Here is a 25,479-nt window from a genome sequence, read left to right as displayed (position 1 = left end):
CTCTACTGTTTGGTTTTAGACAGATGTCCAGATCCCACTGGGGATAAAGGAGTGTATCTGTGTGTATATCTCCCATTGCAGATTCCCCTAAAACAGGGGCCCCAGATGTTACTGGACTACAACTCCCAGAAATCCTGGCCATCATGGCTAGTGGTGAAGGCTTCTGGGAATTTTAGTCCAAGGACATCTGGGGACCCACGTTTGGGAACCACTGCCCTAAAAGGGATCCTGGGGAATAGGCTTTAGGGATCTGTCTGGCTTGAGTGCTGCCAGACTTATCTCTTTCCCAGGTGGCAGGTGATTTATGCCATGACTGTGCATCCATGGGGCTTCTACTTCTAATCAACCCAGCATCGCCCAGCAGTAAGGTTGGAAGATGTTTTTGTCAGGTACCTGACAAGTCATATGATGCCTAGATCTACCAAACTATGCATGTCAAGACTTTTCAGATGTAATCATTAAAGTCTGGCCTGTAAAGGTCCCCCTTGACATTTAGTCCAGTCGTGTCCAACTCTAGGGGGCGGTGCTCATCCCTGTTTCCAAGCCACAGAGCCAGCATTTGTCAAAAGACAGTTTCCGTGCTCATATGGCCAGGGCAACTAGACACGGACACGCCGTTACCTTCCCACCAAGGTGATAGCTATTTGTCTACTCACATTTTTACATGCTTTCGAACTGCTAGGTTGGCAGGAGCTGGGACAAGCAACAAGTCTGGCCTACTTTATCCCAAGAGCGACTCTGTTTTTTTGTTTCCCACATTTTACCCATCTCTTTGCTACTAGGGCTGCAGTTCAAGGCTACAGAGCGGCACCTTTCACACCCCTTACTTTCTTCTTTCAGGTCAGTTGTACATGGACTGATTCATCTTAATCATAAATCTTCAGTTATTCTTAGTAACTGATTGTTACAAATATTGTTTGGGCACACATACATGTTTTTGTCAGTTTGTAAGAATGGGAATATGTCACTGGTTTGAACATCTGCTGTTCCCTCTTGCACACTAGTTCTTTCTCCCCTTTTGTTATTTAAATAAAATTTGTTACCACATTTAAATCAGACAAACATGACTAATGCTAACCATGGCTTGCCAACCCACCTCCAACCATGTTTTCCTGCCACAGTTTGGAAATAATGGCAGTTAGTGTTAGTCCCAGTTTCTTCGCTTTGGATCTAATACCACGAGTTAATGCAAATTACGAAACAGAGGAAATTAACAAGTAAGCATGCATTCTGGCGTGCTCCTCATTTGTCTGGAGATCAAAAAGAGAATCCTGAACTTTCTTGTGCAGTTTGCATAACCAACGGTGTTAAACAAATCAAGTTTAGACCCTCCAACTGAACAACTTAGTACGATCAACAACAAAACAGAACAATTTTTTTAAAAAATGCTGTGTTAAAAGCTTTAATTTGCCTTTAAGGATTAATAAAATCACTAGCTTCCCTGACACTCTAAAAACTCTGACATTTTTAGAATACTTTCAAGCAATAATTTATTTTTGACAGGGTTAGGTAGCCCAAGTATGAGATAAACAGAGAAAGCATTTGACTGACTGCACATTTTCCTACATGAATTATTACTAAATCACTCTTAACTGAAATAGTATGAAGGAGCCAATAAAAATTAACTATTTGGCTGACTGTCCTATGCTATCACAGATTATCCAAACAAGCATGTCAGTGACAATCTGATGCCTGTCAATGGATAGACTGATGACATGAAACAAACTGTTCCATGAATAGTTTTAAAAGCAATGTAGATAAAACCAGAAACAGCAGTAGCAAGAAAGAACACACTATCACTGATGATTATTTCCTCTTTTTCTCAGCGAACAGTCTTTTTGCCCCACTTAAGCTGGCTTTTTTCCAAACGGCCTTGGTTCATGGTCAGACCACGGTATGGGATCACTGGATTATTTCACAGCAAGAGTGAGATAAAGCACCTTAAGCAACCACTGTGCAGAAAACATTCTTTGAACCACAAGACATTATCTATTTGGAAAAAGCTAAGAATTCATCCCTTACTACAAAACCAAACAGATGATTTATGAAGAGTTTCATTATTAGGTAAAACTACAAAGACAGAAAATGGAGTTGTTAGGCTTCAGTTGATACATTAGCTTTTCTTGGGGGGGTATCTAATCTTGCACAAAAGATAACTTTAATAAAAGAGGGGGTCATATGAAAATTAGAGACTGCACAACAGTGTTTGGTTGTTAGATTTCTACATTCTTCTAACTTTATTAGTATTCAGCTAAGGTGAATGCTATAAAAGAGATGGTCAGCTAGTGACCCATGGGCATCCTGAAGAAATTTCATCTGTAGCCCTAATTGTAAGAGACCTTATTCTTTACTGTTAAGAGTACAGCTGTATTTTGGATTTTATGTGTATGATGAAAACATAAATATGCTTCTTTTCCCTTCAGATGTTGTGAACTTCATCACAAGGTTTACCAGCCTGGTCTACAAACCACTGTCTGAAGAACAGAGTAGCCTGTAAAGTTAAGACATTGGTCATTTCTACTCTAACACATTTAAAAGAGAAGCACTGTATCTTTAGTGGTTAAACTAGTAGACTGGATCTAGAAAATCCAAGTTCAGCTCCCATAAAATTCACTAGAAGAACTTGAACAGGTCACTCTTTTTCAGCCTGACTAACTTCACAGTCTTGATGGAAGGATAAACTGGGAAGATGACAGCCAAGTACAGTACACTATCTTGAACTTACTGGAGAGAAGGCAGAATATAAAAGGTAACAATATTGTGATGCAATATGGAATAACATTAAAATTAAAAAGCACACCTATACAAAAGCATGTAATGGGCTGGAGGGGCCGGGTTGTAGGCACTCTTGAATACTGCAAAAAGCAACAGAAAAGACAGAAGCTCTGAGCAGTGCATACCCTGGAAAGAGTTCTCTCCCAGTTCTCATACTGCATCCCAGGTCATCTGCATGCCCCACATTCTGCTCTCCACTGAGCTAAAGGGACTTTTTCTGTGGTTTCAACTATACACAGTCAAGTATTACTGTTCCAGCAACCATGCCTAACAGATGTTTGTCATGACTTACAAAGATCCTTTTTTCTTGACCTTGGTTGCTCAGTTATGATACCTAGTTCCATTTCATGTTTTTTCAGTTAATGAGGCACTGTGATCCTCCTGTAATCTGCAGTTGCTGTTGCTTCCCAAATCAACTATTAAATGCAGTGCATGAGTTATCAAAGATGGCATACACCAGAAGCCAAAGAGCAATGGGGGTATGGAGTGACTTACTGTTGGATGCTAGTGGCCTCATACATTCACACATTTCAGTTGAGTTACAGTATTATGAATTTTTAATCCTCCCATTTAAGCCCTCTCATCTACAACTAAACAATACTGGAGTAAATTTGCTGTAATGTTCCATCAAGTTGCTTCTGATTTACAGTCACCCTACTAGGATTTTCAAGGTATATTAGATGTTCAAGAAGTGGTTTATCATTACCTTCACCACCATGCAAAGTTTCCATGTAATAATGGAGATCTGAACCCACATCTCCTGAGTCCTAGTCTGAAACTGTATCTACTGCACCACAGTGGCTCTTACTTGTGTAAATTTATACTAACAATGTTACTTAGCCCTCTACATATGGGAATCATGGCTATTATCAGTGATGCAAAAATCAGATGGTATAACATCAGGACAGTTTTCACCATGAATAATCATAGAATCACAGAATAATTGAGTTAGAAGGACCCTATAAGGCTGAAGAGTTCAGCTCCCTGCTCAGTGCAAAACTCCAAATCAAAGAATATGGCAGATGGCTGTCTAATTTTCTCTTGAATGCCTCCAGCATTGGTGCACTCACCATCTTCTGAGATAACTGGTTCCATATGATGGTATATCAGCAGTGTAGTAATTATCTTTTTCATGGCTGCAGACACCTTATCATAGCTCTGTAGTTAGTTCAGAAGGATAGTGGACTTTCCCACACTCCCAACTAGGATATGTCCTCTTAGTTGATGTCTATTTCCAAACAATTGGATTTTGAAGTAAATTACAATGTGATGAAAGAGACCACACAAACGCATACATCTTTGTGGATATTCCAATCTTGTACAAAGCCTTATATTTTTTCAAGTAGGGATGTGCGCTAGCACACAAAAAAATGGATTTGGAATTCAGACTCAAAATTTGAATTTTAAAAAGGTTGTTGCACTTACTACAAATACAAATAATAAATAATAATCTTCTGCCATCAAGACAATTCATATGGTGACCCTTCTCCGTTGTTGTTGTTGTTTTTTTTTTTGTTAGATAACACTCAGAAGTGATTTGCTTTCCCTTCTTCCAAGGGCATCCTTAGACTATGGAGCATGCGCAAGATTACACAGACTGGTTCCTATCCCAGGACACACACTGGAGTACCCAACTCCCAACCTCTGGTTCTACAGCCAGATATCTAAAGCCAGCTCTCTAGCCAGCAATATGAGTATTACAGATATGAATACTATACACTATCACCTCCTTGGCAGAAACACACACACCCTGTATTGCTGTCTGCTGCTCTTTTGTAGTGTCAGCGCTGAGCAAGGCAGCTGGGTGAAATTTCTTATTTTAGGGGCTCATAATAGTAGACGTAGGCTGATTTTCCTCTCAATTTCACTCTCCCTCTCTTCTCAATAGAAATCATTGTGGTGGGTGTAGACCATTTTTCTGCAGCCTTCCCTAAATCCCAACTTTTTCTACCCCAGGCATGTTTCATGCTGCCCTACCTGAAGCACAGTATCTAATTCTGCTGCAGAAGAATAAAATCCCTTCTAATGAAAATTTCTCTTTCTCTCTGTCTCTCTCTTTCTCTCTTTCACTCACTCACTCACACACAAACATCAGCCTATATATAAAACAAAATGTTATTCCCCTGCCAGATATGCACCAAAGAGTCTAAACCAAATATAATATTTCCCTGTTGATTTATGACATATTAATCTACGAATCTAGTCATGACATATTAATCTATGAGTCTAGTCTAAATCTTATTCTTAACTATATTAAGTGAGTAATATATAATGAGATGCAGAGAGTATAAATGTAAGTTGAGGGTTCAGAAAAGGACACAGAGAAAACTGCTGCAGTGAAGGCTTGCACCAGAGCATAACAGCAAATGCTCAGGGGATTTATAAACTTCCATCAAAAGGAAAGAATCAATGTGAAAAAAAAATTCTGGTGTCTGTGTCTGCTTCTTGATTTCATTGGTGCAGACAAACATATACAGGTTTTGCTCTCTCATCAACCCCAGTCCCTTGGGAAACCCAGCGCAAACCCAATCAGGAGACACTGAGCTCTCTACTTCCGCCACCCTTTGTGCCAATGTGTCTCTAAATTTCATTTCTCAAGAAATCTCTCCAGGATATTTGAGAAACAGGTTCCACTTTCACTTCTTCCTCTACCAAGCAGAAATTTAAGTCTTTACTTTCTAATTTATAGGAATAAATGAGATTCTGAATATCAGGAATTATTATTACAGATATTTGGAAATATCAAATTTGGATTTGGATATATTTAGAACTATCCAGATATGTTATTATTTTGGAATTCTTATACATCTCCCTAAAAGTGACCACGAGAACTTACTTTGGTTCTATATGATAGCTTTCATAATTGATTCTAATCTATACATTTGCTATGATTTAATTTCCCCCTAAAGTTATAATTAATATATGAATGCCCTGTGTTACTACACTCTAATAACAGAAATAACTTTTTGTTCTACTATAGGCCTTTGGGATGTTTACAGAATTTATTTTGTGTCTGAAAAAAAATGCTTGCCTATAGACATATAGCAAAGTTTTGAATTGGCCTAGTTGTGGTTCAAATGACCTTGAAAGAAACCCAGTTACAAACAAGAGCTCTTGGATAAGAGGCAGCTGGATGGAAAATAAGGAGGAGAAATGATTTAAAAAATGAACTGCAGATGGTGCAATACATTGGCTATAAAAACAAAATAGTTTAATGCATCTTTCTTGCTCCTTAGAAAATAGTATTATTACTGTTTTACTGATTAGAAGCTGTATATATTTCATTTATGTTGTAATTAACCTTTAATTATCATCCTTTAAATCTCTGAGACAAAAACTTCCCAGTTGTTTTATACTGAAATTTGTTTACTATCCTGTGAATTTCATATTTATTATGGCCTTATATCTTTAAAGAGCAGATAAATTACGCACAGCTTCCCCACCTAATATTCTGGATGCTTGAGTCAAAGATTATGCTTTCCACTTTTTATGTCCTACAGCTTGATTCTTAGTATTTATCCAACACTACCACAGTCTTGGAAAAAAATTGTTTTAAAGCAAAAAGGTATGACTAAAGTTATATTCAAACAAACAAGGAAGTATAGACTACTCACAATATCTTCCCATCTTCAGTCAAAATATGGACATACTTCAGTATCCTTCTTGTGTCTTAGCTGTCACCCATAAACTCTACTAGCCACCCCAATCCCTACATTGAACACTGCTAGTGGCATGGAAGGACTAAAGTAAAACACAAATGTTTATACTGTCTACATGTGCAAACATATACAAATCATACATTTGTAACACAATTCTATCCACAATTATATGATCTTTATTGATCTAGTTATTCCTTATTTGGGGGGAAAAGTCTTAGTGTGTTTAGTGGCTTAGTCCTAATTAAACAGAGCAGTTTTTTTTCTTTTTAGAGAATAAAAAGTGGAGCTCACCACTTGCGCTTATTTGGGATAGGAATGTGTCTAATTTTTGAGTGAGGATGGGGAGGATGATCTGAATTTCCTTGTTTGAGGGCCAAGTGAAGCTTTAACCATATCTTTGTATTAACAACAGCTTCTCCCTCTCTTTTGGCAATTTTCCTGTTACAAAAATTTTCTATGTGGCAAAAAGAAAGTCTGTCTTCATAAGAAAAAAAATTAAAGGTACAATATAAATAAACAAACCAAAGACCCAATGAGAATATAACACCATGGACTCACAATACCAAGCAAACTAACTTTTCTCAACCAATTCTATGTCACTCTCTTAAGAAACAGAGCCACGCACAGAGGAGAGCAAGTTCCATTTGCACCTTTCTTTGAAAGATCGGAACAGATGGAGTGGGCTACAGTAAATTTAGGAAATCTGGTGGCAGCACAAGCTTCTCCTCACTTTACTCATCCAAAGTGCACCACAGCTCCTCAACTCAGCAGTGATTCCTGGCTCTCAAAGCAAGAGTTTCAAGGATTTGTCTTGCAAGAAAATCAAGCACAGTCTGCTCCTGGCTACCGCCTCCTGCAGATGGTAATTCTGATCCTGCCCAACTTATCCAGCTTCATCACAAAGTTCTTGAGGAACAAGACCTTTTTTTAAAAAAAAATCAATCAATCTAGAGATAAAATATATTACACTGTACACACTTCTCTATTCTTCAACAAGCAAACACAATGTATACAGGAAAGGATCTAGTTTGATCTCATTTAGGAATCAATCCACTCTGCAGTACCTGTTTAAAAAGTTGAAGATTCACTGCAGTTTCCAGAAACTGTTTAGTGGTGCTGGAACGATGTTTGACAAAACTTTCTTCACAGAAACTGACCGGCTCCCCCTAAATTGAGAGAGGAGGGATTAGAAGGATAGTTCTTGGGCAGTTCAGCTTAACTAATATTCCCATAGTTAATACTGATCAATTATAGATATGCAGAGGCAACAAAAACATGAGGTATATGTCATGGAAATGATAGCCGACACTTTACACTCAAAACAAATTTAATATTAGCTAGTCAAGATCACAGTTATTATGACTCAGTGGCTGAAATCCAGTTGCACAGGCACACAAGCATAAATCTTACGCCTGCAGTAACTATAGTTGTGTCAAGGTGGAAGTGCTATCCATGAAGAACTTCTGCTGACATACTGTGCAACTGGTCAAATGAGAACAGCATGATTGACAGCAGAATCGCTTTTCACTATTCTTGTTTCCGGGCCCATTGATGATGGCATCACTTCACATTATGCATTGGCAAACTGGATTCCAGCCAATAAATATATTTCTATGTCTCTGTACAAAACTTTTAAGTTTCAATGTAAGGAAAAAACCACAAGGAATGGTGGTGCTGTCCCCACACTACTGTTTTGTGTGCATTTTTTAAAAACTATCTTCTGAACTGGGCTCAAATACAAAATCTAAAAACAAAGATAGATTAGAAACACTTAAAACTACACAATCCCTTTTTTCTTTTCTTTCTAACAAGTTTCTCTGTCAACTTAATGAAAAATGTCTTCTGCAAGCTAACTAGGTTTTTAAGTAACTTTTGGGGATCTGTGGGAAAAATCTTTTGAAATGGAATTACCAAAGTAAAGTGTTATACAAGAGTATGTATGTATGTATGTATGTATGTATGTATGTATGTATGTATGTATGTATGTATGTGTGTGTGTGTGTGTGTGTGTGTGTGTGTGTGTGTGTGTGCGTGCGTGCGTGCGTGCGTGCGCGCGCGCGCGCGCGCGTGCGTACGTACTTACTTACTTACTTACTTACTTACTTACTTACTTACTTACTTACTTACTTACTTACAATCTAGAGGCAAACCACTACTTTGGATGTTCTACAAAAATTATAAACACCCAAACACCCCATCCTTAAAACAAAGCAGTCTTGAAAGCCCCCCAAGCAGTGATGGCGATAACAGAAAAACAATAGTATGCACATAGCATAACAGTCTATTGTGGGGGAAGATATTCTGAAAAGCCTTTCTCAAAAGCTGATTTTACCAGCTTATGGAAGGCTAGCAGGGGAGGGGCCTGGAACACTTCCACTGGCAGGGCATTCTGTAGTGTCACAGCTACCACCGAGAAGGCCCAGTTCCTGGTTAAGGATTTCCAGGACTCGCTTGGGATGGCCACGTGCAGCATCAGAGCCTGGGAGGAATGGATGGCACGGGCAGAAGATCTTTAAAAAAAGGTACTCTGAGTAAAATGATTGAGACCTCCATGGTCATAAGATCTGGCTTGTATAAAATCTTTGTTTCCCTGTGATTCTGTAATGAAGTGAGTGTCCTTTCTCAAACCACTAACATTTGAATTACTGGCCCAAATCCTCTTGCATAGCTATGGAAAATGGTATAACTTCTGGGAGCAAATTGCTTCAAGTTAAGAAATCCTTGTAAACATTAGTTGTATGATGAGTCACACTACTTGCTGGACAACAGATAATATCTTCTGTAATTTGCTGTAGAAGCAATTTGTTTCCAAAACCTATGCTGTTTTTGTTATGCTGGTGTAACAAGAACTTAAAAAAGAGGATTTGGGTCATGGAGATCTTAAGATTTTGCAAATTAATGGAGGATTTCCTATAAGGTTCCTATTCTGCTTTGTTTTGTCAGATGAATGCATAATTTATCAGATACTCCTGGTTACCAAAATCAGTATCAAAGATTTTCATATAAATATCACTATATGAAACAAATGAAAAATAGAAAATCACCAGCAGCAATCCTATCACAAGATTGGGACCACCAAAGTATATCAAGTAGTGCCTTTCCTATATTAAAGGCTCCCACCTCAGTCCCAAAGCTTCAAAAGTCTTCCCAGGTGCAAAAGGGATCTCTAGGTAGCCTTGAGAACTGAAGAGGGGGCAGGAAGTTTTAGATTCGGTTTAATTACAGATATTGGCTGAAAGCAGTCCTAAACAAATTGCAAGTTATGGGCTTCTCTCCACAAGCAATACTATGCAATGGGATGAAGCAAAATCACCCCTCAAACAGAGAATAATGGACATGGAAAGACAGATAGATCTGGGTAGATGCCCCAACTTTAGAGCGATGGACACACACAAATATCGCGTGCTCCCCATGGCCTATTTGTCACAGCTTAAGACATATAAGTTTAGGAAAGCCTTTACTCTGGCTAGATGTGAGGCCTTTCCCTCAGCAAACCTGGAAGGCAAGTTTAAGAAGATCCTGAGGGAACAGAGACTCTGCCCCTGTGGATCTGGTGAGATAGAATCTATTGAGCATATGATGCTCAGATGTAACAGGCATAACAAGATTCGAGGAAAATATATTACACCTCTCTTAAAAGACATGACAAGCCAGTCAGACTCGGACTACTGTAACCAATTGTTAATTGATCAAAATCGGATTACTAAAGAACTGGTAGCGAAATTTTGGGCGGCATGCTATAGTAGGCAGAATAGATAGCCAAACTTAGACATTGGTCTTACATTGTCATATTTGTAGTTTTGGCTTTTTGTAGTATATGTTAGTACTTGAAGCTCTGCATTTAATTTTGTTTTATTTATATGGCTCGATGCTGTAACAATAAAAGTGTGTGTGCTTTCCCATATTAAAGGCTCCCACCTCAGTCCCAAAGCTCCAAAAGTCTTCCCAGGTGCAAAAGGGATCTCTAGGTAGCCTTGGGAACTGAAGAGGGGGCAGGAAGTTTTAGATTCGGTTTAATTACAGATATTTGCTGCTAGACGACGACATCAACCCAGCATATACATTTATACCAACAATATTTCAGCCATGGGATCCCAATGCTTCCTTTTGAAAATCACCAGACATGTGCGTCTCCTTGGCAGCTGTTCAGCTACTGTGGAGCAATGACCAGAAAACTATGCTTTTTATGGAGGTTGGATTGACCTCCTTCATCAATGTGAAACATGGTCTCAGATTTATTTCTTTTTGTCTCTTTAAACAGAGGAAATGTCTATACTTCCCTCTGGCGTTGTTGCTGACTTTCAATACAAAATTTTAAAGCTGTTTTGTTGTCTAACATCAAGGCTGTGATTTAAAAAAAAAAAAAAAGCTGTGCTAGTGGTAAAATTGATGAGACTCTGGTCAACCAGGCTTACAACTGTACTGGTTATAAACAGCATTTTTCCTGTAAAGTATCTACTCTTCAAGCTTTTTCATTCCAGATCTGGACAACACTGGAGCTTAACAAGACTCTTATAAAGGCAAAGGTCCTGTCCCCCAGCATACATATAGGAACTTATTGACCACTTTGTAGAAGACTTGTGTAAAGCAAAAAAAAATCAGAATTGGCAATTAATTCAAAGAACACAATATCAAGAGTCAAGTGCAGCTCAAAATACCTTGGGTTTTTTTGTATCACCTTGTACAGTAAATTTGATTTACAGTCAGCTATTGACTTGCTGGAGTGTGAACCTCTTGTTGGACTATAACTCATGTAACAACAGACACTGGAAATCAGATGCTGTAATACGTTATAGTTACACAACGTGCACATAGGTTGAAGTCTCAGAATAAGGTAAAACCTACTAGGGAAAAACTGGGAGGGATTAAAGATATCCCCATCTGAATTCTTGATATAATGAAATTGAGACAGCTTTCAAAGAGAAGTTTCAGGGTACTTTGATAAAATGTTATGTCCATGTTTGTTCTTTCTTTTACCTTGATCTCCCATTGATTTTAACTATATATAGTATATAGTGTGGTGGCTTCATGTCTACAATTCCACTTAGTTTGGTGCCTTCTAACCTATGGCTTATGTGAATAGCCATTCATGACTGAGAAGCTATAAAAATGTATATAAAATTTCTGAATCACTTTAATGCTACTCTTTCTTGTTTGAAAACTGTCTTTGCTCTTATTGGGTTTTCACAAATGGTTTTATCTATTTTTAGGCTATAGTTTTGTCCCTTCTATAGACAAAGAAAGAAATTCTATATACCAATTCCAAGCTAATTTTCTAAGTGGTGACTGTCAAACAGCTAAAAATAGCACTGTCCATATGCAATACAGGCTTGAAGTCGTCCAAGTGCAAAGATTCTTGGGGTGTGGATTAAGAGGGCAACTACTCCTAGTACAGCTCTATCAGGGCTACATACGTTCAACAACCCTAGAATACTGATTAACATTTGGAAAGAGATGAAAAACTGAAGAGAAAAGAGAATATGTGGAATATGCTGAAAGTATGGATGGCAAACAAAGGAAGTTTGATAAAATCCTGTGGAAGTTTGACAAAATCCTGTGAAAATGTTAACATGTTTCTCTTCATGCTCCACGCTGGTTCATGAAGGCACACTAGAATGCTTGATGCTTTCTGCCAAACACTGAGGATATCTGTATAGAGCAGGGATGGGCAAAGTACAGCTGCCATGGACCCAAAGGCAGCACCCCTGCACCAACTTTAACTTTTTTTTCTGAATAAGCCAACTTGTGCCCCCTTTTTCCCATGTCCTGGTACCCCCAGCAACCCTGCCTCCTCCATTTTGTCTCAAACTGGAGACTGAAAGGTGAGAGAGCTCTTTTTAAATTAAAACAAGTTCTTTACAGTGATTGTGCTATTCATTTTCAAAAGCTTTCACTCACTTCTGGGAACCTGACTTCTTTCCTTGCTCTTTGGAGACTCTTCATTTACCACATGTCTCCATGGTTAGGGGATATTGAGGTATCAGGGAATCACAGCACTGAGATTCTCCAGTGCTACTGTTGCAGCTCAGAGTGCTGCCTTGTCAAACTGAGTATCAATGTTCTGAATAGCACTAGTATATACAGAAATACATTTTACAATTAGCAAGCCAATTTTGTTTAACAAATTAGTCCAAAGGAATATATTTATTTTTCAGAGAATGACTAACAGCTTATGAATTACAATCAGTGACCAAAATTCTATTGCTTAGCGTAGGAAGTTGCACTACAAAAGGCCCACTGAATCAATGAGGATTTAGTGAGCCCACTCCTCCACAAGTTCCATTGATTCAAACGGGCCTACTCTAAATGTGACTTACTATACTACTGTTTTAAAAATTAAAATATTTCAGCCCTACCAACCCCAAAATTAGGAATAAAGTGACTGATTTACTAAGAAATATGGAGGTCTGAGATCAAAACAGTGTTTGAGTTAATAATAACTGGAAGTTATATGTCTAGGGAGTGATAGGTCAGATTTATTCATTGTAATTAGTTTTGCATACACTCCTTTGAGCTAGATGAGAAAATAAGAAAAGAATTTGGAAATGAATATTAATATAACAAAATGAAAATGAATTTCTGAAACTATCAATTCAAAATTAACTTCGAAGATTTTGTAATTATCTTACAATTTATAAATTTGCAATTATATATATATATAATTGGACATACTATAATTCACAGCACTCATATATATTACATTTTTTATCCCATTAGAAAATGTGGTGTTTTTGTGGGGGTACTGTAAATAATACACCATCACGGTATATAGTGTAATAGAGTACAACTCAGGAGACGTGGGTTAAAACCTGTGCTTGGACATGGAAATTCATTGGGGGCAGGGGACAATGTTAAACCACTCATTAAATATCCAGTATACATACACTGGAAACCCTATTAGGGTCACTATAGGGTAGACACAACTTTGCAGCCCAAAGCAACAAAACTTTGCTAGCAGCAGGAAGACTGTTCAAAGAAATGCTGCAGTTCAAAGCATGACCACAGCTGAAGTAACTGAAGTGCACATATTTGAGTAATGACATCAATACTGCAGAGCAGCAAGATACAATATTTATGTTGCTGCTCTCACATTTTCAGATCTTCAACAAAGCCTATGTGTTGCAGGTAACAAAAAGCCTTAATTCTTAAAAGTTACCTTAACCCAACACAGATCAACAGCTTATTTAAAGAGCATCTTTTGTGCATGGATGTGCAACCAAGAGATTTCAAATATTAAGTGGACTTCCATATTGATCTCAGCATTAAGGCAGACCTATGCATGTCCTATTGCAGATCATGTCATTCTCAACGGCTCTCTTAGACGCACTTTAGCCACTTGCCTTGTTACATTGCTAAAGATGAAGTAATTCTTACAAGTGATGTTGTCTCACTGAGAGAAATGCATAGGCCAGAGTTCCAAAAGCCACACAAGGTGGCACTGCCTTCGAGGAATTCCTCCTGTCACAATAGTTCCATGCTTTCCCAAAAAAGTTGTCCAAGAGGATTGGGAGAGCTTCCAAAACAGCTATGGGGAGTGAGAGTCTGTTATCAGAAGGTAGAAATCTGAAGTCCAACATTGGCAAGCCACAGTTGCTGGTGGTCATGGATGTGTTTTGTGCACTGCACCCATCTGCAGTCCACTCATTTTTTAAAAAATCAGTTTGCTGCTGGTTTGGATTTATCTCTGAGATTTCATCAAAATTGCTGTTAGGACTTAAGTCTTCAGAAATACTCACAGTTTTAAAACTGGTAATCTAAGGCAATTCTATACAGCTTGTCTTACATAATAAATTCTTGCCATTGATTTCATTTCACTATTACCATGCTCTGGCAGAAGCACAGCTTTTGAAGGAGTGCTATGTTGCTATTTAGTGGGTGTATGCTCTAATCGTCCTGTTAGTATTGATCTACAACATACTTTCAAAGTATGTTCGATCAAGGCCTAGTAGGGATTCTATGCTGAAGAAGAGACTGCTAATACATTGACCAAAAAAAAAGGTATGCCGAACAAGGTATCTGTCATATTTAACAACAGCTGCTACAGAATTCCAGGTGTCCCTACTTCTTTACATGGGCTGCTGGGCACAGTAGGAGTTATTCTATTTAATCTGCATTCATATTTTAAGTAAGCTGCTTAATTGTAAATAACTCTGATGTAACAACTCAGATGGAATATTAATTCCAAGCCTGAAATGGTAGACAAAACCTTTACAGATACTGTATATTAAAAACAAAAAGAATCCAATCTAAACAAAGGATATATCTTTGCTTGTGAAAATAACAAGGAATTTGCTTGGTTCTTTTTTTAAAAGCTTCTCTTTCTTTCTTTTTTGGAAAATAACAACTGATTTAGGCATTTAATAGGCATTTTTAATAGGGACGTGGTGGCGCTGCAGGCTAAACCACAGAAGCCTGTGCTGCAGGGTCAGAAGACCAAGCAGTCGTAAGATCGAATCCACGCGACGGAGTGACCGCCCGTCGCTTGTCCCAGCTCCCGCCAACCTAGCGGTTCGAAAGCATGCAAATGCAAGTAAATAAATAGGGACCACCTCGGTGGGAAGGTAACAGCGTTCCATGTCTAAGTCGCAGTGGCCATGTGACCAAGGAAGATTCTCTTCGGACAAAACGCTGGCTCTATGGCTTGGAAACGGGGATGAGCACAGCCCCCTAGAGTCAAACACGACTGGACAAAAATTGTCAAGGGGAACCTTTACCTTTACCTTTAGGCATTTAATGGTTTGTGCAATGGGGCTGTCTTACTTGTAGCTGTTGTTCTCTGATGGCAGTTCACACTGAGTGCATGTAGGAATCTACGTGGAAAGTGGTAGCTTATTTAAAAAGTCATAAGACAGTGGTCAAGCAAATGTTTTGCACGCACACCAAAAAAGTTATTTTAAAAATTGGGGGAAAAAATAAAAATTCCAGGTTGTATTTGTAGCATCTCTCGTTTCCACCAGTGAAAAAGAATACTCCCCTAAATCCAGCTAGTCTCAGCTACAGCAGACCTGCTGAATCAATGGGATTTACACATGTGTTTATTTAGTACTCAGCAGCGGACTCAATGGAGCACTCTAACTGTGTGTAGCGATTGGATTTAGGCTTCTTTCCAGGACTCTGGGAAGTCTTTGCTTGCCACAGGAAGGGTAAAGATAAAAAGATGTACATCCATAATCCCCTGTTATGGAAAACATCCATAGAGAGTACATCCTCTCTCCTCTTCTTAGTTTGCCTTTCTCTCACCCAGTAGAAAAAATGAAAATCCATTAAGTCAACAGAAGTCCTACTACCCAAGTTAAAATAAACAGTGGTAGAAGCATGGCCATGAGAAAAACATAGCAATGAGATGAGGGTGGTGGTGGTGGTGAGGCACTACTTGCTAATTTCGTGAAACAAACTGGGAGGAAAAACCATTAAGCATGATGAATGTTTAAAAATTTTTTGTAATAAATGATAAAGAAAAAATCATTCTAACACTCTAAACAAATCACCTTCCTTGAAAATACATGTCATTAAAAGATTACAAAGAATATAAACAACTACCTTGATTTATATTGCACTTTAAAAAGTCTGCCATCATTTCAGAAAGCTAGCCAAGAAAAAGATAAACTCCATGGAAAAGATACTGAAGTCTCTGCTAGAGGAAAGAAAACCACCCACCACTTAACTTTAAACAAATAAATAACTCAGAAGTTTATTTAAACAGCACCAAGTGTCAGCCATTACACTTTGAAAAATTATAAAAATTAAAACCTCAAAATGGGATTGTCTCTTACTTTTGACTATTATTTTTCTGGTGTCCTTCAGGATACATCTCCATGCTGATAATGCAAGGAGAGGCTAGTACAAGAAAAGGAAGCGTATATCTTGACCAATGAGTGGGAGAGAAGTAATATTATTTCTGTTACCCTTACATTAGAAACCAAGTCATATTTGCATAAATACACAATTAGTGTTCTTTAAGCCAGATGTGTGTGTTTGTGCAATATGAGGAAATTTAAAGAATACTTACTGTTTCCCAAATGCAGTAAAACAATAAAAACTGGCAACATAATATAATATGAGCTGGTATCATCTTTACATGTAGAAAATGTATTTATAGTTCCACTGCAAAATCTCAATAATGTGAATACTAGAATAAAACAAGATCCAAAGCTTTTCAGAGACCTGGATTAATATTTGCTAATGAAACAAGGGACAGAATCTTGGGCGCTCCCATAAAAGATGAGTCGGCATTGACAGACTTTGTACTCTTTGTCTTTTGCTTAAGAAAGCAGGAAGAGACGTGGCAATTTAAAGCAAGTTAAAAAATGCTGTTTTATTTGTTCATATGTTGGTTCGCATTGCGCAAAGAGCTACAAGGAATCTCTCTGTTTCAGAGCTCATACCAAACTATGATTTTCAGTTCTTCATACTTTAGTTTGTCTGATAATTTTTAGACAATGGCTACATGTTCTGAAGAAATCAAGGAGTGGGCTCTTCATGTTAGCCTTCAAGGCATCAAAAGACTCTATGGCCTAAATCCAATTGTTAGCCCCAACTAGAGTAAACTATCAAATTAATGGAATGTATAGAAGGGTTGAGTTACAATTCAGCAGAAGGTCTACTGTTCCTGGAACTAACAACTGAATTCAGGCTTTTCCTACCACTCGGGGGGGGGGGGATACCTTCTTTGTATTTATTTATCTATTTTTGTATCATTTGTGGACCTCCTTTCTTCTGGTGAGAGGAGATAAGGTGGTTCACAATATTAAAACAAGCAAAACTAAAAACACAAAAATTAATAAATTAATTAAAATATAATCAAACTATATAATAATAATAATAATAATAATAATAATAATAATAATAATAATAATAATAATAATAATAATAATAATAATAATAATAATAATAATAAATTAAATGATCAAGACATTTAACACTTTAAAATCAGATCTACTTAACTAAAGTACTAATAACATATTTCTGCTGGATTCTGTTGCTTCTACCTAGGAGGAGGATTTCTATGACATGTCTTTTCTCCCCCTGCAATCTACGTTTGAGATTATGGGTGGATTTGAAGATGTCTATGAGTAATCTGATGAGAAAGTCCAGATTACTCGTAAAGATGTTCAAATTTGCTTATGGGTTCAAACATAGATGGCAGAGAAAAAGTGAAATGTCTTATACAGTGGTGCCTCAATTTACGAACATCCCTACTTATGACCATTTTGAGTTACAACCAGCTCTGGCTGCAAAATTTTGCTTCTACTTGTGACCGGAGCTTCCACGTATGAACAGAAAAAGGCAGGGGAAAAGGTGGGAAATTTAAATTTCTAACTGTAGGTGGCGACAAGGCTGCTTCTTTGTAGCTCTTTTGCCCCAAAAGTTAGAGAGTGTGAGATCGGAGAAGGCTGCCTGGTAAGGTAAGGTGCTGTTTTCTGCTTTTTAAAAACTCAGTGTTCTGGTTGTTTTTTAAGCTTGGTTTTGGGTTGGGGGGGTACGTTTTTGTGCTATGATGGGTCTTGGGAGTTTTGTTTGTTTTTTTGGTGTTTTTTCCCGCATTTCTGATGGGTCTTGGGGGGTTTGGTTGCTTTATGGGGGGTCCCTTTTCTGATGGATCTTGGGGGTTTGTTTTTTGTTTTTTTCCCCATTTCTGATGGGTCTTGGGGGTTTGGTTGCTTTTTGGGTTTTTTTTCCCCATTTCCAATGGGTCTTTGGGGGTTTGTTTTTTGTTTCCCCCCCCCCACTTTCGATGGGTCTTGGGTGGTTTGGTTGCTTTTTGGGATTTTCCCCCCATTTCCGATGGTCTTGCATGTTTCCCTTGCTTTTTCCTTTGTTCTCTTTGAATTTCCGATCTGGTCTCTTTATTCTCTTTGCATTTCCGATTTGCTCCATTTGTTTTATGTGCATTTCCGACCTGGTCCCTTTGTTCTCTGTGCATTTCTGATCTGCTCTGTTTGTTTTCTGTGCATTTCTGATGGGTCTCGCACACTTGATTGCTTTTCTTCTCCCCCCCCCCTTGGCTGGAAGGGATTAATCATGTTTCTAATGAGTCTTGCAGTGATTTTTTGGGTGTGTATGTGATTTTTTTTCCCTTCGGCCGGAACAGATTAATTGCATTTCAATGCATTTCTATGGGAAATGGTGCTTTGACTTACGACCATTTTGAGTTATGTCCATCTTCTGGAACGGATTATGGTAGTAAATCGAGGCACCACTGTAAATCCTTCCCCTACTTCTACCAGAACCAGACACTCCTGTCCCTCCCCATATCATAAAACCCACTCTATAGGGCTGAGAAGTCCTCTGGGCAGGTTTTTGACTCTATGGGAGGAAGGGAGGAGAAGGAGACTCCTAGTTTAGCTGTCACTGAACACTCAAGTATGCTCTTGAAAATTAGCCAAAAGCTTTAGGATCACAGAGATTTACCCAACTCACATATTGGTTTTTCAGGAAAATCATTGTTGCCTGTAGGATATATCAGGATTGATTCACTATGTCATGTACATGCCTTAACAGTTATATCTAAATGTGCATCCTTGCAGCTGAATGTGTGGACTGCTCCCCCGGGAAACCTGAGGAAGGCATGATACAGTCAGTTAATACTGACTCTTTGCAATTCAGACTTTACAAACTAGGAGCTCCCATTTGATCTTCCAGTAATCTCTGAGTTGTTTGTTGGATATTGCAGGCCATAGAAATACCAAACATATTTTGCTGTTTTGGTATAAACAGTGCTTACCATAAATTCCCCTCCATAATCAACAATGGGAGTTGCCTGCACTTAGATCTAGATAACACAAAGGGAGTGTTGTAGTGAGATAATCAGTGTTCTACAGATGTCCACAACATTCGGAATCAAAGAGAAAATAAATTTCAGAATTCACTTACAGGTTTGTATCTCAGTGCATCTCTATATGATCCAAACAATGCTGCCTGCGCCCTAAGGAAGGCCCTGGCTACTCCATCACCGGTAGCTGTGGACTGCTTCTTCAGTTTATTTTTCAAGGTCGAGACCTGTATGGCAGAGAGGAACAGTTAAATTAACACCTTCGAAATTGGTATAGAGGAGTATGAACCCAATCAGCAGGCAAACCATGGTGTTTGCAGGTCAACCAAAAATTCATCCTCTTCCTTGATAGCTTATCTTTTTAACTGCAAAGATCACCTGCTGGTCTGTTAATTGAAATGAGTGCAGGGGATGATAGTAGAGTGCTAATGCAAATTGGTTTATGCTCTTTTTTCCCAAGGCCTCTTGACATAAATAAGCTTTAATTATTTTACAGTAAACGGCTTGTGAGCCACTTTTCCTGCAGATTTCCTGACACCATCGCAACATGTGCCAACTTGTCTAAGATGAAGTCAAATGAAGTCTTCCATTTGTGTTGCAAAAACTCACTTTGGAGGGGCTTTTGAAACTCAGTGTATCTTAGGGTATCCAAATATATTCATTTACTGGTCACATTCAAGAGCACATGGAGAACTTATGTTTCAGGAACATATTTCAGGGATGCTATGCCATGGTCCTCAGCTGGCTTCTCTATATGGTGGCTACTATATTTTATTTTTAATTACTGCACCACAAAGTAAAAGCTATTTGCCTTTGTACCACCATTATCTATCTTAAATATGACATCATGAAAAAGATAAATGACTTGCATTAAACTAATGTGTCTACTGTGGACATATTGAGGCTTTGAATTCTATATCTTTAATGTCTTCTAATTCACATATTTAAAAGAGGAATCCTGCATTAAAAATAGTGAAATCAAAAATGATCTAGGGGTCAGAGCAGTTTTACCTGAGAAAAGGCTAGGAATTTGCAACATGACATTTTTCCTTTCAGGAGAAGTAAGCACAGACAAAGAAGATGAGTTAGTTGGATAAGAGAATCAATTCTACATCACTGTCTAATTTTCCTGATCAACTGGATTTACATGGCAACCTTCACCCCATTCCGCCCTGCGCTATTCAACATCTTTATCAAGACTTGGATGAAGAAATAGAGAGTATGCTGATTAAATATGCAGATTATACCAAATTGGGAGGGGTTGCTAATTCCCCAGAGGACAGGATTAAAATTCAAAATGACCTTCACAGTCCTGGGCCAAAACTAACGAAATGAATTTCAATAGAGAGAAATGTAAGGCCCTACACCCAGGCAGAAAAAATGAACTGCACAGATTTAGGATGGAAGATGCCTGGCTAGACAACAGCATCTGTGAAAGGGATCTAGGAGTCTTGGTAGATGACAAACTGAACATGAGTCAGCAGTGTGATGCGGCTGCCAAGAAAGTCAATGCAATTCTTGGTTGCATCAATAGGAGTACTGTGTCTAGATCAAGGGAAATGATAGTACCACTCTATTCTGCTTTGGTCAGATCTCACCTGGAGTATTGTGTCCAGTTCTGGGCACCTCAATTCAAGAAAGATGTTAACAACCTGGAACATGTCCAGAGGAGGGCAACCAAAATGGTCAAAGGTCTGGAAGCCATGTCCTATAAGGAGTGGCTTAGGGAGCTGGGAATATTTAGCCTTACAAAAATAAGGTTAAGAGGGAACATGATAGCCATGTTTAAATATTTGAAGGGATGTCCTTTCAAGAAAGGGGCAAATTTGTTTTCCACGGCTCCAGACACTAGGACAAGGAGCAATGGTTTCAAACTACAGGAAAAGAGATTCCACCTGAATCTCAGGAAGAACTTCCTCACAGTCAGAGCTGGTCGGCATTGGAATAGGCTGCCTCAGAATGTGGTGGAATCTCCTTCTTTGCAGGTTTTTAAGCAGAGGCTGGATGGCCATCGGTTGGGGTTGCTTTGATAGAGTTCCTGCATGGCAGGGGGTTGGACTGGATGGCCCCTGTGGTCTCCTCCAACTCTGTGATTCTATGATTCTAAGGTCTGGAATTACTGGACACAGTGCACTGAATTTTTGCCTATGTTCTTCTATATGCTGCTTTACAAATACAGTGGTGCCTCGCATAGCAACGTTAATCCGTGCAGCAAAAATTGCTGCTAAGCGATTTCGTCGCTATGCGATTTTAAAAACAACCCGTAGAAACGCATTAAAACCTGTTTAACGTGTTCCTATGGGCAAAAAAAACTGACCTTAAAGCGAAGATCCTCCATACGGTGGCCATTTTCGCTGCCTCTAAAGAGAGGAATCCGCGCAAAAACACAGCGGGCGGCCATTTTTTTAACCCGGTGGCCATTTTGGAACCGCCAATCAGCTGTTAAAAAATCGTCACTTTGCGATGATCGGTAAGCGAAACAGGGAAACGATCATCGCAAAGCAAAAAAAAACGCATAGGAAACATCGTAATGCGATCGCTATGCAGTTTCGTCGCTAAACGGAGCGCCCATTAAGCGAGGCACCACTGTAATAATTTTGAATACTATGTCTTTCAGCTTAAGCCAGCCTTGGTTCTGAAAAACATATTGAGCATTGCCTTTGATCCCAGATTAACATTTTGTTTTCAGGAAATAATGCCACAGAGCCAAGTACAGACAAGTTCATGAACCGGCTTGTCAAACTCACTAGACACTTTTAAAATCCTAAACAGGATTTTAAGAGCAAAACTGTATCTGTGTATGTCTTTAGTAAGAACATGAATTAGCCGATCTTTAGAGAGGGGTCTCAAAGCAGCTTAGGAATCAGAACAGAAAATACAAGAATTATTACAGCAGGCAGGTAAAATCTGGCATAAAGAACAAAACTAGACACCTGGCAACAAGAAGAGCATAAATATCAGCCCAGGTAAACCTCTTTGGTTGTAAGTTGCAGAAGCACAGTATCATAACTGAGAAGGCCTTGTTTCTGGGCACCACTCACTTTGCTTTGGATGGCTGAGGTTGGTGGGTGGGAAATAGCGTGGGAATTGGCTTCTGAAGCTTATCATACAGTGGAGTCTCGACTTACAGTCGGCTCCACTTATGTACTTTTCAACCTACGGAATTCTCCTGCCGCGAAGTTTTACTTGTGGCCGGAGAATTGACATATGGACCAGAAGGGGGAGGCGGGAAAAGGCTTTCCCTGCCTCCCCATTCCAGTCTGTAGGCTGTAGGTCGTGCCTTGGGATGCCTTCCAGGGCTGCTCCGCCGCCATAGAAGGCATCTCAGAGGGCCCCCCACCGCCGATTGTGCTTCGGAGCCACTATCGGCAGCGGGGAGTGGAACCTTCTCTGGAAGGCATCCGGAGGTTCCCCGCTGCCGCCACCGCTGCTGGGAGCTGAGCCACGCCTGGCAATCGCAGCCATGCTTGGACTTCTGGCCAGTCCAGGAGTCCGAGCATGGCTGCAATCGCCCGGTGCAGCGCAGCTCCCAGCAGCGGCAGCGGTGGGTGGGGACCTCCGGATGCCTTCCAAGGCTTCTCTGGAAGGCATCCAAAGTCCCCCCCCCCGCTGCCGCCGCTGCTGCTGGGAGCCTTTGGAGGTTTCAAAGGGCTTTCCCCCCGACATCGGAGGAAGCCATTTGAGACCTCCGAAAGCAAAAAGGCAGGGAGAAAGGGATGGAAATTCAAATTGGGCACTCGCAACCCTGATGCCAGCCAGTTCACTGGCTGTCCTTTTTTGCACAACTTTTGGTAAGTACTAAAGGGACGTGGTGGCGCTGCAGGTTAAAGCACAGAAGCCTCTGTGCTGTAAGGTCTGTAGATCTTCAGCTGTAAGATCGAATCCATGTGACGGAGTGAGCTCCCGTCGCTTGTCCCAGCTTGCAAGTAGATAAATAGGGACCACTTCGGTGGGAAGGTAACAGTGTTCCGTGTTTCAGTCGCACTGGCCATGTGACCACGGAAGATTGTCTTCGGACAAACGCTGGCTCTATGGCTTGGAAACGGGGATGAGCACTGCCCCCTAGAGTCGAACACGACAGGACAAAAAAATGTCAAGGGGAACCTTTACCTTTACCTTATGGGGGGGTTGGGGGGTTACGGATTAAATGGTTTTCAGTGCATTGCTATGGGGAATGCATTTTCGACCTCTGTACTTTTCGACCTATGGACTCTGTTCCCATACAGATTAATTCCGTAGGTCAAGACTCCACTGTATTGGCCGGGCAGATTTGCACAGGAGCAAGCACCCTGAGATTCCATAGGTTAAAACAGCCTTTTGAATTGTGCTCAGAGACTGACAGGTAGATATCCTACCTACTCTAAAACTGAAATTATTGGCACGATAACAAGGTGCCATCAATGCATGGATAACTCTGCTAATGCTCTTCCTGCAAGGGAGGTTATCAGTTGGCATACTAGGCTCTGCTGGTGAAAACTGTTTAGAGCTAGAGCCCTCCACCCAGCTTCTAATTTGGTAAATCCAAATGTAATAGTACTCCCAATATTATACAATGCTGGTGGTGAACAATGCTGTTCTTGTTATTTTGACCCCAGCAAGTCTCCGAATGTTATGAAGCTTCAGTTCCTAAAATTTCTCACCCTGCCCACGTTGGCTGAAGCTTGTGGGAGGCACAGTCTAACAACATACAGAGGGCACAGGTGCCCTCTCTTCTGCCAAGTATCAAAGCAGGGTGTCCTGCTAGACTATTGAAATTCTCTGCAAATCAGTTTCCAGGAAGGTTCAAAAGTTCTATGCAAATACTATGCTTCCCACTGTCAAAACTCTTGCAAGTTACTTCAGAAAATAAAAATTAAAAAAATAACATTCTGAAAAATCATTTTTTGCACTTCAAAGACAGTCAGTCACACTGTCTCTGGCCAAGATGTTTATGTAATTAACACTTTGAAAATTCATTACCTGTGTTAATAATGCTACTGTCCCTTGAAAGGTCATTCTCTATGCCTGTATCGCTCTTCACTTGCTCCCCACCTCCACAACCATGTACTGTATACTGTGTACAATATGTAATACACTCCCTCCCAGACACAGAGCACAATGCCATATATATGGTTAGAAATACCATATATGAATTTGTAGCTAAACATTGCACACCATGTATTTGAGGGTGTATACTGTAATCCATGAAAACTCACACTGAAAAAAATATTAGGTCAAAATCCTGTTAGATTGTGTGACTGTGGGAGGTCAGTTATACAGCTATATTTCCTACAGTCCACATTGGTTTTTAAGGCGCAATAATATTTGTTTTCAACATGTGTACACATCATGCATTGTCAACTATGTGCTATAATTCCACTGTACCCCCAATGCACTGTTATCCATATACAGTATGTGTGTGCAGCTCAAAGAGGTAAATTTCTTAATCTAAATGAAATGTTCTGTTCTAATTCATAATTCTAAATAAAACAAAAAACAAAACAAAAAACAAAGAACATACTTTAACAAAACTAATTGGAGGGCCTCTATGAACATTCATTTCCATATCTGCTTCAGTCCTCTGTGTAAGTGTACCACGTGCACATCAAAGCTTATATATTGTTCTAGATAAGGGGTTCCCAACATTGGGTAACCCAGGTGTTCCTGGACTGCAACTCCACGAAATCCCAGCCAGTGGAGATAGTATAGTCTTCTGGGAGTTGCAGCCCAAGAACACCTGGGTTATCCAAGGTTGGGAATCACTGGTCTAGATCCTGAGCATTTGAGGGGAAACTGGGGATGCTGTAGAAGAGCATAGTATTAGAACACTTGTATCATCAAAGAAGACTGAATTAGTATGAAAAAACACAGGTCTCAGCTTTCTGCAACCAAGGGCACAGGTTGTGACAGTCTCTGTTCAGCATGTAAAAATATCTGATTACAGCCACTGTATTTGCCCACCAGTGAAGATGGCAGTTCATTACTAAAACAGATGTCAATCTTTTCAGGGGGAGACTGTACAGAAATGAATACCCTTTTGTTTTTTTCATAGAAGCAGCCATGACTATTCTTGTAAATGGTGATTGTAATTGAAGCGTCCATCTAATTAACAACTAAACTCTGAATAATGCTAATGAGAGCTGAACATGGCATCAGAGAAAAGACCAGCTCTACAGGTGATAAAACTTCACAGCAGTGACATTTTCCAGTGTAAAGTCACAGTTACTGTGATCTGATCAAAGAGACAGACCCCCACTGGGTCCAATTATAACTATAGTTTTGGAAAAAGAATTA

The 25,479-nt window shown here is 39.5% G+C and overlaps 1 protein-coding gene across 4 annotated transcripts in view; it reads right to left on the bottom strand.

Moving 5' to 3' along the window:
- The window catches only part of DENND1B (DENN domain containing 1B), a 217,211-nt gene that overhangs the window by 35,426 nt on the left and 156,306 nt on the right, over positions 1-25,479 (bottom strand). For all 4 annotated transcript variants that reach the window (XM_072998076.2, XM_078392296.1, XM_072998074.2 and 1 more), the window contains 2 exons: positions 19,308-19,433; positions 7,499-7,600 (listed from right to left, as the gene is read on the bottom strand). In XM_072998076.2, the coding sequence (XP_072854177.2) occupies positions 7,499-7,600; positions 19,308-19,433 (228 nt within the window). The remainder of the gene's footprint in view (positions 1-7,498; positions 7,601-19,307; positions 19,434-25,479) is intronic.

This window comes from Pogona vitticeps, chromosome 4 (genome assembly GCF_051106095.1).
Source record: "Pogona vitticeps strain Pit_001003342236 chromosome 4, PviZW2.1, whole genome shotgun sequence".
Classification (NCBI taxonomy): domain Eukaryota; kingdom Metazoa; phylum Chordata; class Lepidosauria; order Squamata; family Agamidae; genus Pogona; species Pogona vitticeps.
This window is presented reverse-complemented; position numbering and strand designations above follow the sequence as displayed.